The sequence below is a fragment of the Numida meleagris genome, chromosome Z, assembly GCF_002078875.1.
Source record: "Numida meleagris isolate 19003 breed g44 Domestic line chromosome Z, NumMel1.0, whole genome shotgun sequence".
Lineage (NCBI taxonomy): Eukaryota > Metazoa > Chordata > Aves > Galliformes > Numididae > Numida > Numida meleagris.
Genome location: NC_034438.1, coordinates 7,056,205 through 7,069,217, shown reverse-complemented (window position 1 = coordinate 7,069,217; position 13,013 = coordinate 7,056,205). Strand labels below are relative to the sequence as shown.

General features: G+C 41.9%; 1 protein-coding gene across 1 annotated transcript in view; it reads right to left on the bottom strand.

Moving 5' to 3' along the window:
- The window catches only part of CELF4 (CUGBP Elav-like family member 4), a 384,752-nt gene that overhangs the window by 35,731 nt on the left and 336,008 nt on the right, over nt 1-13,013 (bottom strand). Inside the window, exon 10 of the mRNA XM_021381377.1 lies at nt 9,457-9,540. Coding sequence (XP_021237052.1) covers nt 9,457-9,540 — 84 coding nt within the window. The remainder of the gene's footprint in view (nt 1-9,456; nt 9,541-13,013) is intronic.

Genomic DNA, 13,013 nt, shown 5'->3' with positions numbered 1-13,013 from the left:
TTACTCAGATTTGCCTAGGCACAATTTTATACAGTCATTTTTAAGCTGCTCTTAAGCAACTCTATTTCAGTTGTTTTCATTGCTTTTGATAATCTGCAAACATATTCACTATTAGAGAAATATTTACATATAAATATATATAAAACATATATATTTACATCCTCATACATATGTAATGTAGTACAGATTGAGAGTGGGGATGAGGCTGAATTTGGTTGCAGATTTGAAATACTTGAAACTGGGTCTGTTGAAGAAGAGTATCCATTTTATGGGGATCTGCAACTTGTTTTCCTGAAGACAACCTTTGAAGATGTCATTACATATTATCTGAAGATGTTCATTTCAACTCATACATTTGTTTTGGTTCACTTACTTGAAAAAGGAAGATACTGCATGCACCAATATATTAAAACAATGATAAGATTGCCAAATGAATCACTCAGGAGTTAAAAATGCAAGAACTGATATTATCTATAAAACTTTAATTTTGTATTGCTTTGTATATGCATTAAGGCATTGCTTCTAGCCACATATTTTTGTATTTTACATCGCATACTTGTTTTAATTACTGTGGAGAATGAGTAACAGGGTGAGGGAGATGGCAATGGATCAGACTAGATATCGCTGGTGTTGGAATATAGACAGTAACTAAGGTGTGGAAAGGATGGTATCTTGGTATGGTTGTACAACCAAATGCTGCCTTGGAGAAATGGACTTGACACCCACATTTTCCATGATGTCCCAGTTACACTGGGCAAGTAACATCACGAAATTCCTTAAGAAGACCTCCAAGGCCACATTTTTTACTAGTAAATAAAATACACAGGATCTGAGTGCAAATGGCACATCACGAGTTGTATCTTTGTATATCTCTCTTAGTCCTAAAAGAGGGGTGGTCTTCTCTCTACTGCTGTTTAAGGACAGTCCCTGTATCTTGCCAACCCTGAGCCATGCCCAACATGTCCTGGCCAAGCTAGAGCCAAAGGCATGCAAATATTAAAAAGATACAGGCAGTCATGGCACAGTGCATGAGATGGCATACAGGTTCTCTTTCATTTAGTGATGTAGATGAAGCTTTACCGTGTGTTGCTCTCTGCTTAACGTTCGGTTGATTTGTGACTTGAGATTTAGCTGGTAGAAAGACTATGTGCCTGTTCCTGCATAAACATAGCATACCCTGCATTGTGTTAAGTATTTTGAGACAACATATAGACAGACCTATCATGCTCTTGGCATCTCAGCTGAGGCATCCAAGATTAATAAATAATTCTGAATATCTTTCTATGTCTCACCATCCCCTTGGTGAAATGAGGATGACATGATCACTGTGAAAATGCTGTTACTCAGCCCCATGAACCTCTCAAATGCTCTATTGGGAAGGGCCTTAGGAAAACAGATGAGGAAATAATAATAAATTCATATTCATAGCAGGGTTTGAGTATTGTGCAGGAAGGAAGGCCTGGGGCCAAGCACAGAGCTGTGAAGATCTATTGAACAGCTGCTCAGTAACGAGCTAGCTGACAGACTTCAAAAAGCTGAAGAGCAGTCCTGTGCAGTGAATGATAAAGGACAGACAGATAAAGAAGTTGAAGAGATATATGTGGGGTTGGTTGGATGGTTGGATGGACTGATGTAGAAGCGTCCATTCTACAGATTGAATTCGCCTTGAATGAGAGAGATCTTGGGAAAACAAAAATAAAAAGAGATGTAATGGATGGTCTAAATGCTCTTGTAGTTTTGGAACCTCTATTGAAAATCCACGTTCAGCAGATCAGTCCCTTTCAATTCAGAAATGTGGCTGCCTGATTCACTATTTCTTACTTCTGAACAGAAACTTCTGGACCAAATGAAAGTAGGACTACAGACACTCCCTGACATTTCTACACATAAGGGTGTTTGCATTTGAAACTATTATGTCCTCAGAGCATTGGTAGGATCAGCTGTATATAATTAGGGTTCATCTGTCTAAAATCTACTACGTATGCTGTGCAGACACAAGTGACAAGCCCATCAGGTTATTTTCCTATTCCAAAAGTTGAAGGATTGGGTTGAAGCCCAGATCATTAAGTTTTTAGTCTCTTGCTAAACTCTTTTTTTTTTTCTTTTTCCTCTTTTCTTTTTTTCTGGTGTTAGCTCTTATCATCGGTCATTTCCATTAGTCACATAAATGGCCATTCCTCCTTTGAAGTTCATTAAATGAGTAGCCACAAAGACCCTGCAGTAATTAGTTTCTCCATCTAATTACACCAGTAGTGAAAATGTTTTAAATGATTGTGAGTGTATGTGCGTAGGTACGTACAAACATATACATAACTTCTAGAAACATTCTGGATGGACAGTATCTATCACCTGGGTGGAGAGATGGATGGAACAGAGAGAGACACACAGACAGACAAATAAATAGAAGATAAATTCCACTAGCATATTCTTGTCTAATAAATTGTTAAGCAACAAAAGAAAGCAGAAATCCCTGTGTACAATGTATAGATTTTCTTTAATGTGAGTTATTGGGAAAAGACAGAGCTGTCCCTTTAACTGGAGAGCTGCAAACAGCTGTTCCTTATGCATACATGCTTGCTTGGTCTGAAAGTTTTGGTAAGTCAGTGCATAACTGACAGTTAGATTTATCTCCCCAATAAGCAATCAACATTATAATAAAGGAAAAATGCTTTCAGTGCACCTTTGAGAGTGCATCAGAAATTAATCTAAACATCAAATTAATTATAGTTTGTAAATGAATAGTGGCTCACAGCCCTAATACTTCTCCCGCTCCTCCTCCTCCCCCTAAAACCTCCCCCAGCCAACTGCAGTGGCTGGAGGTGCTGTACAGCGAGTTTGATGAACATATCCTTCTCTTTCTTATTCACACAACTCTTTCCTTATCAGTTGGAGAAATGTCCCTTCCTTACTCTTTGGAACTGAAGTTTCAGATCCTAGATGCTTTGGATTATAATAGTGAGTAGCTGGCAAATACAAACAACTGTATTTTCTTCTACCTTTCCTCTGGAAGCCCTAAGCACCCCTTTGATATTGTCCTGCTCCTGCTGACGAGTCTCTCCTTCTCTGCCTGTCTGTCTGTATCATGTCCTTCAAAGTGGGGAAGACCAAACAAACCAGTGCTGACCTGAACCAACATATCCCAGGGGTCAGGCATGCTTAATATATGTGGTAAATCATCTCCATATTGTCTCAGCTTAGGTACTCAACTTAGTGGTTTCTTTCACAACACACTGAGCTTTGGGTCTAAAGCTTTGGTCAAAATTAATTGCTAGTGCACATGCAAAGCACAAGACAAAGACTAATTCCAATGGCTACTGAAAGTTGGGGATAGGAACTTTTCTTAGGAAGTCTGAAATCAGGTTAAAGGGAAAAAAGTCAAATTTAATGATAGTACTGGTAACAGTGGCAAACAGAACTCCACCTCTGTCCCAGCATCTTTCTAATAATTCCTGTGTCTGCTGGGAAAGGTCATTTACCAAAGGAAGAATCAGAGGAAAAAAAAAAAAACAGAAGAAAATCCCACAACTAAAGCAAAAAACCTTAGAGCTGATAAATAACTCTACTCATCCATGTAACTCAACCCCCTCTGCAGAAGAATCAGTGTCCCGATACACGATGGTAAAAGTTAGGCACGCAGATTAGTTAACCCACGGTTGCCCAGATGGGACAGGAACCTGGGACTGGAATTTCATACAATTACACGACCTTACCCCTGGAATGCTCATTTCTCTGGATGAATTTAAGGAGAGCCATTTGCCTATTTATTTATTTATCTAAGTGAGAAACTGCCAGCTTTGGCAGGGTATGTTGGAGGCACACTGTGAGCAGGTGCTTAGCAATATTTTACCCATGTAACTCAGGATCTGCTGGTACAATCCTATGTCTTATGGAGTGCTGCCAATGTGGTTTAGACCTGATCTGCAATGCCCCTAAATCCCAGAGCACTGCATAGCTTTCCCGATGCCCTGTCTCTTGACGTTTCTGCTCCTCCTGTTTCAGATTCCAACGTTTGTAGACTGTCATGACCTGCTTGCTGCCTTGCATCTCCCACCCCACCTTTCTGCCACCACACTGAAGTCTTGAACTGCCACAATATGTTTTTAATAGCACAACACGAACTCTACCTCTCAGTCCTTCTTCTGAGCTGCACTTCCTCCTGTCTGCAGTCCTTATTCCTCACTGCTTTTCTCACCTTTAAGCTCACTCTCTTGGCTCTTGAGTTTATTTTCATGAACCAGAAGCCAGAAAAGATTGAGAAGGGAATAGAAATATTTAATGGTGAGTGTTATTAGCTACTATGACCCTTGTCAAGTAGTGTTTTTTTATCTCTTTTGTCATCTTCAAGGAAGACTGGACATTTTTTCAAATTGTGTGGCCCATTAGAATCATTTGAGTGGACTCTTGGCAAGAATCTTGAATGAAACTTGACATCCATATTATGCTAAGAGTCAAATGATGTTTTCTTTAGGCAAAATAAATCTATGGTTCTACACAGCCATAAGAGTTTGTAGACAAAGCTAGAATGCCCCTTGCTACATTTAATTGGAGGCTTTCAAAAAGGGATAGGGCATCCCAACATCCGATGTAAATATCCATCTGGAATGGATAGAAATAGTGAAAAGCATCCAATGGATGTGGTTGTTCACACCTGAGGTGTCAGACCACACTGAGCTGAAGGAAAGAAACCACAGTGTCCCTGTGGGCATGAAAGAGATTATTCTCAGCCTTCTGGAGTCAATTGCCTCTGGGGAGAAACTGAAGCTGCCACACCAGAGGGTATGTGGCACAGACGCAGAGTGAGGGGCTGCACAACGGGGCACCATGGGGTATGTGGAGCAGAGTTGCTCTGACGTTGTCTAATTTTTGATGGAATGCAAAGAGACAGAGTGTTAGGTGCTCACTGCTCTCAAGAAGAGGTTACCAGAGGAATGAATTTCCAAGTGCACCAGTATAACAATTCATTTGGCTTTAATTTATCTACATCTTATGTGACACCTCGGGGTAATCATTTGGCCTCTGCTGCTCCATCCACTTCCTCGTTTTTCTCATTTCTGTCGTGTCTTCCTAATTAATATTGCCCAAACCTATCCTTTGCCTTCTCTTCTCTGTTAAAACATTTTCCTAGAACAGGGTTGTCTCTGCCTTTCACTAGTTTAATGTCTTCAAATGCCTAGTTGAAGTATATCCTATGTGACAACACTGCTCCTTAAATTTTGAATGTTTACCACAAAGGGAGAGTTAACTTTGGGTGGGCAGCATGAAGAGTGACTCTTCTCACATTGACTTTAATAGCTTTAATAGCATCATATTACTGGAGTTTTCTTTTTTGCCTTATGCACAAACCACTCACAATTAAATCATCTAAATATCTGAGAGGGAAGTTTTCAGTAGAACCACTGTGACCAGCATATAGATATATTGCATGTCCTCTGACATTTATATATTTACATGTGGAAGAACTTACACACATGCAGTGGGAAGTCTCTGCCTTATACAGACACAAAATAGAGCCCCAGGGTCCTGTATAAGTTGATTGTCAGGCATATCGTGCCCCTGTGCAAGACAACCCAGATCAGTCTACTGTGAAAATGGGAGTTGCTGTCCAGAAGGCAAGGCTGATTAAGTGTAACTTTTTCTTACGTCAGACAATTCCTGTGGTGGCCCCGCCATTTCACTGGGGAAGGATAGCATGGCCTAGTGATGGTAAAAGAGGTGTGTGTAAAGTGGCTAAAAATATCAGCTGGGCATTGAGTGAAGAGCTAGCAGGAGAGGAGAGAGAAGGACAGAATGGTGAAGGGCTGTGAAAGTGAAATCAGTAATTTTGAATATAAGATGGTGGACGAGGCAGTGCCTGAGGGGAATCCGAAGGAGATGTGATGAAGGCTCAGGCCATGGGGATAGAGAGGGTGGTGATGAGTGTGAGGGAGAAGCACGGTCTGTATTTGGACACATTTCAGCTGCATCAGGATAGAGGGGAAAATAAGAGCCAGAGATCTGAAAAAGTGTAGGAGAAAAGGGAGGATCTGGGTCCAGGCTGGATGCATGCAGCAAGAGGAAAGCCTTTGGCAAAGAAGCCTCCCTATTTAAATGACTGTTTTTCAGTGAGAAGTCAGGTTTGTTTCTCAGGCAATCTCACACACTGCAGCAAGCAGACCTGCTATGGTAAACAACAGACATATTTTGACTACTTTCACATTTTTTTTGCATGAAATCAGTGCTTGCCATAGTCTGAATTTCACAATTTTGCCTCTGAACACAGAAAGTCAAAGGCTTTATGACCAGAGTGTGGTTTCTTCAGTGCACACAGGTATTAAGGGGTCTCTGTAGGATTTTGGACTCCGGGAAACTGGGAGAATGGCTTGTAACTTGTCTCATTTTCTTCCATGTCTTTCCCTACACTACCCTACCAGCAGTGGCCAAAGGAAATAATGCATCCATCTTTGTGCTGAAAGTGCAGGGGAAGAGCAGGTTCAGAGCCAAATAGGAAAGAATAAAAATCCCTTTTTGTGATGGCGCTCTCCTGACTCACTCAGTTTGGGCCGGCTACTTACTAGTAGTTCAGCAGTGACAGAAGAACAGAAAATGAAGAATTTTCTCTTTTCATGGGAAAAAAAAAAACATGGTGAGATTTTTCTCCATGGATTTTTTTAAGTTTGCCAAAAGCAGGACTTCTTGACAATTTCTCTACAACCTGGGGCTAGACTCTGTTAGAGCAATTTACTTGGGATCTGCATAGCAGATACATTTTAAAAGGTCATATAATGGTGGAATATCTTTCTGGGGCCAGACAGCATTGTCCCCCCAGGCTACCAGTTGGAGAGCTCTGGCTTGTTAAAAAAAGTAAAACAGAATGCAAATGCTATGTTTTTACATGTTGAGTTTTGGGAAATGCTTAAGCAGAAAAAGGAAAAAGTTTTCTTACATTCAAAGTTGACAAAAATCCTTCTTTTTGTTTTGGAAAAAGTAATTTCTCCTTTTTTAAAAAAGTTGACTTTCAGAACAAAAAAATCAGCATCAACTTCAATGGACTTAGCAAGACAAATGAAAGGTCTGATTATCTCTAATACCCTCCACAATTTTATGTTGCTCTAAACTTGAAGGACAGCAGGGTGGGAGGTTTTGAAGAGCAGAGTGCAATACTTGCGATAATTAGCTACCTGTACTTCTGCCATTTCTGTCCTTCTGGAAGTGTTGTACATGGCTGTGTAGTCAGTATCTTTGAAACAACAGACACATCATACACTCTATCAGAAAATTAGCAAAAGTCAGACAAAACTGGGTCTTGATGCCTGGGACCCAGAACTGACTGAACCTGGATGTTTGTGCCTCAGAAGTTAATATTAGATGACTAAAATCTACTAGCAATCTCTAATTTCTTTTTTTGCTTGGCCTTGAGTCTGTACATCCAAAAGTGCATCTTTCAAGCTGGAACATGTTACCATCAGCCTTGGATGTTACTGCATTAAACAAGCTGTGGTTTAGTTTCTTCCAGTAAGACTCATGCTCAGGAAAAATTTGTGTTAAGATCTCTAATTGTGCTAAGATGTCCCAATCTCTGCTCAGCCACAACCTCACAGTACCTTGGAAGCAGCAATAAAGCCAGCCCCACAATCCTGCCCCACAAGCTAGGTATGCATTATTATTTTCATGAAGCCAGAGAGCTTCTGAGCTAAGAGGAGATGTGGTGCATCTGTTTCTCACCTCACATCTCCGTTTAGCTCTGCCTTTCCCCTTGCCAGTTATGAGAGGAGCCAGGCACAGTATTCCCCTAAATATTATTTATGATAGGAATAGTGATTTCATTGCCAAAGGTCCGTTTCTAACTTGTTGATATCCTTGGAGCATTAGTTTTCAATGTCACCACAAGCTGTGCTGGTCTGCTCATTTTGTTGAGCTTTTAAAACTCTGGTGGGCTCTGGAGTGAACATGGCTAATTCATAATTTCTCATCTAGACTTCCCAACTGCTTTTTCTTACCAAACTCTTTTTTCCTTCATTCTTCCAGTGTATAAGAGTACAGGAATCCCATGATTACTGTTGAAGGGAATCACTGTGTCTCCTCACACCAGGGAACATCTACAATCAAAGAGCAACCTGTTCTGACCCTCTGCAGATGGGAAAGAGGAACTCTGCACAGAGAAGATGCATGAAATTTTTGGAAGTACTGTCTATCATGCACCATAGCAAAGAATGAGATTAGAGTTTTGGGAGGTGGGCAGTCTGGAAGGGGAGTGGGGAAAGTAGCATGGAAAGAAAGCACAGTGTGGAGATTGAAAGTGACTTTAAATTCAACTGAAACTCCAACATGTCTTAACACTGGAAGTTTGCCTGAGAAACAGAGTCCAGATCAGCTGCAGGTAACAGGAACAGAAAAGCAATAGTTTGCCCCACTGTAATTCTCAGGGAAGGTTTGCAAAGAGCACTGGGTGGCACAGAACAAGAAATTTCACATCCCTTTGGTGGGCATGAGGATGGGGGAGATCCACTGTCCACCAGCAGGATGGTGCCACATGGCAGGGTCCCGCTGCTGCTGCACTGCCTGAAAGGACCTTCCATAGCAACATTTTTGCAAACAGTGAAATCTCACTGAAACATCATGCACATGTTAGCACACAGCTGTTGGCAGGCTGATCCACCTTTGTGGGTGCAGATCGGGGTGTCCCTGTCTGGAGGCCCACATGCAGCTGAGGCTGTGTTCCACTCATGCTCCAGCTGGTGGAGCTGAGCCAGCCATATGCCCGGAGCTGTGTGAGCACAGTATTTATTCAAACCCAGCTGAGGCACAGGGTGATCTCAGGCTGTTTGTATGTGCTGTAGCGCTGGCTCAGGTCTGGTGGGTACAGAACATGGTTGCTGGCATTTCACTGAGCAGCCATCCCTACAGGCATTCAACTAACATTGTTCAGCCTTTGTCCCTTTGCAGTTTAATGCATCACACCTGCTGGAGAGCTGCCCCTCAAGCTCTGTCTTCCCTTTGACTCCATGACCTGTTTCTCCTTTACCTTGGATACAGAAATTCCCCTTCTGCCACATGCTCCCACTGCTGACCCCACCAACATTTCACCTAACCCTCTGGCCTCCTCCATTTTGCTCTAGGTGCTTTAGTCTTTTCTGCACCTTCCTCATCTCCCTTTACATGGCAAGATATTTTCCACCCCACCACCAGCAACTGCAGCACCCAGATGCTGGTGAGATGCCAAACCTTCACCTCTAAGCAGCGCATACAATTCTGAGCATGAGACAATTAGGAGAGAAAGAGGGAAGGGGGAAAGTATTGACAGGAGTAAATTGAGAGAAATCATAAAAGCTTAAGCAGAAAGAAAGCAGTTTGAAAGGTAAAGTATTCAGAGAAAGCCCTTTCCTGGATGAATCTAATTGTTTTGTTATCTTTACCCACCAAAGCATTTACTTTGGTTTGTCGCCCGATCCACAAACACTTTCGAGGAGATGACATTACCGAAAGGCAGGAACATCTGCATCAGCTCAGCATCCCCAAACTCCTGGGGCAGATGGTAGATAAACAGGTTACAGCCCTCTGGTCCTGTCAAGAGAAAAAGAAGACCCATGAATAGAGTTAAATGGGATATGAGAAAGCGTATGGTGGGATTTACTTTGGTGTCTCCTCTCTCTGACTCATGAGGGATAACTGTGAGTAAGCAGATTGTAGAGCCCAGCCTGCATTTAGGGGTCTTGAAGAAAGGGCTCCTCAGCATGTCTGACTTTCCTCACCTGGGAAACAGTGGGTGTGGGATGTGCTTTCTGAGTTTTCCTCACTCATCTCTTTATTGCTACACCTTCATCCTCTTTGGAAAACTTCATGCCTAGCAATGCGACATCTGCCCTAACGACCCTTCCTTATTCTCCCTTGCTGGTCTTCAAGACCCTTTCAGAGGAACAAAGAAAGCAGAAGACTGGGAACTTGGCAGGTCGCCATGTGTCTACACTAACCTTCTTAGGACAAACACCAGGTAGAATCAGGTGAATGCAGCAGCACATGTGGCCACAGAAAAATAAAGCAGAGGAAAAGAACAAAAAGAACAATAGATTCAGTTATTGGTTTTCTTTGTTCCTCATTTAATCTGTAGAGTTTTGGGTGACAACCCCCTAACCTTTACTTCTCTGGGTCTGCACTCAAATGTTTCATTATCTTTCTGGTTTCTTGGTGAAAACTGAGATACAAGTAGAAAGGAATACAGAAAGCCCTGGATTTGTTTTGTTTTGTAGAATTTTGCATTCAGTCCCCACAATTTGACTCACTCCAAAGACTCCCCATCATCTAGATAGTTTGGTCATGTCCCCTCATTCCACAGGGTTCTTCAAAAGAGATGACAGATGGACTCAAATCCAAAATCCTAGACATCAGGACAAGAATTGGCTTTTTTTTTCCTCCTCAGTACTGCAACAAATATCCAGAGAAGAGTCTTTCAGGGGAATATGCATTTTTGTTTATGTTGAGGCATGAAAAATATTCTTTTGGAATTGCATTTTGGGGTAGAAGAGGGAGAACCTGCCTCTGGCTTAGAATGTGACTTGCATTACTGTGTATAGTGTGCAACACAGTGAACAAAAATCAAGAGGGAACATTTGAGTACAAGTGGTTTTGTTGGAAAAAAACCCAAACATTTAAATCACCAGCAAAGAACTGTGGAGTTTCAGGACGCAGGGATTTTTTTTTTTTTGGGGGGGGGGGGAGGGAGATTATTTCCAGGGGTACTTCCAGCTGCTGCCGTGCTCTGCACTGACCTCCACAGGTAACTCCAGCTCTGGTTTGCTCATTGGGGTCCATATGAAGGGGAGTTAGTGGATGCTCCTTGAGGGTATGAGGACAGAGAGAAATAGGATGCCCTCCTTCCTCTCAGCCCCTGTGCTTACATCCCTGTGACCTAACTGAGCCTACTTTCCCCCATGTAAAGCTGGGGCACAGTGTGGGGAAGGAAAAGGTTTTTTAATACTCTTGTTTTCTTCATTGGGGCATAATTATGGTGTCATAACACAGCAAATTACAACTTTGCCTTTCCTGTTAGAGAGAGGAGTTCGCCTAGATGCTCCCACCTTTTATTAGCCATTATTCATCCCCCCGGCTGGCAGGAGAAGTACGGCGAAGTCAGAATTCTGACAGATGCCCATTTAAAGCTCATTAAAATTCCTGGGCCTCAGCATGATTGAAGTCACAGGCTCTCCACATTTCCTTTTGGATTAATGGAAAATGAAGCCCTAATGAATATTTGCTAAGCACAATTTTCCCCACTAATTTGCTAAAAGGACTGTCATGAAGGAACAGCTGATCCTTTGCATCTCGTGCATTTCCTAGAGGTCATGGGGATGGTGACTGAGTTTCTTCCAAGTGGGGGGGATAGTGGTACAGTGGGATAATTAACCAATTAGGCACCCAGTCATCTGCTTAACTAATTTACTTTTGAAACTCAGTGGCCCACACTCAGGCTCCCCTATTTCATGCCAGACTTTTCATTCTTCCCCTCAGCTCCTGTCTGCCTCTTCCTCAGTCTCCCCACTGAGTGACTATCCTTTCCTCAGTCCTTTCTGCAGCTCAGTTACATGCAGTGCAGTTACTGGCACAGTAAGCTAGATATGAAACAGTCTGAAAATGTTAAACAAACACCAACACCCTTAGGTGTCTGTTAGAGTTGAGAAAATGCTGCCCAGGAGAAGACCATGGTCCAGAATAGTAGGGAAAATTCATTTCTTCATCTGAATCTGCCCCAGAGCGCTTCTGCTGTGGGATTTGAGATCTGCATTATTATGGAATGGGTAAAATCTTGGCTTTACTGCAATTAGTGGCAAAATTCCCACTAACATCACCAGAGCCAGCAGTTTGCTCTGTAAAACTGGCAAATTCTTTCAAAAATGCCAGCTGTATTTCCTGGGGTCTTGGATGTGTTGTGCATGAGTAGAGATTCTGCCTGCATGTGCTGAGAAATACCTACTAAGGCATAAGGTGGATCAGAAGGCACACAATTTTATCCACACCAGGCTTAGAGGCCGGGCTCAAGGAGAGAACAACCCTTAGCTCATCTTAAAATCAGCTTTGTCTAACAGTGCTTGGACACCAAGAAGAAAAGACCAGGAAGGATGTGAAAAAGCAGAGACCAAAGCCCAGTTCTGTTTTGAAGTGTGGCTGTAAAACCCATGCTGTGGCTTCCCATACTGACTCAAACATTCAAGGCCAAACTCACTCCGTTCCCAGCTACAGAGGATTTTTGCTAATTTCCAATGCTGAAAACTCCACCTGCTACTGAGAAACAACCTGGGGTAGTTTGATTTGTTTTATCATCCTCACACATGAAAATTCTGCCATTAGAATTTAACAAGCAATTTCTTGTTAAATCCATCCATCCGTAAGTTACCTATCACAGTTAGACTCCTTGGTAAAGAATTCATGAAACAAAGTCTCTCTCAGCCCTTCTACCTTGTTTTTCCCTTATTCCTGAGTCAAGTTAATTTCATCAGTCTATGGTAGACCACATAATTATGCATATGGCCATCCCTTTTTGCATATGTGTGTATTTTTGAGAGACCAAGTGCATGAATTGTTCCACTCAGAATGCTATGAAGAGCTAAGTTAGTTCTCAGTACACATATGCAAGGAGTTTTAAAGGGATCAAGATCACTGGAACAAGATTATTGTTGGTATGGCAAAATCTTAGTGAAAACTTTACTGTCAAGAGAAAGGTCTTGTTTTGGACTGAGTTAGTGGATTACTGAAGATCAGTATAGTTGGCAGTTCAAGGCTGAATACAATACTAAAATTCTTTACTAAGCACTTTGCTTTGCTTTTCAAAAGGGCTGTAAGTCAGCTCAAAATCTAACCCTTGCAACATTTTATGAGAAGAAAATCAAGGTTCATTTCTATCCTGACACCTACCGTGGCTTCTAGTTTCATTGCTTTAAGTAATAGATATTTCTGCTCATTAATACACTGGAAGCACAGATAGTCTTGATTCAGACAGAAGGAAAGAAAAGTTGTAAGAAACACACAGTTTATGAACAGTTTGC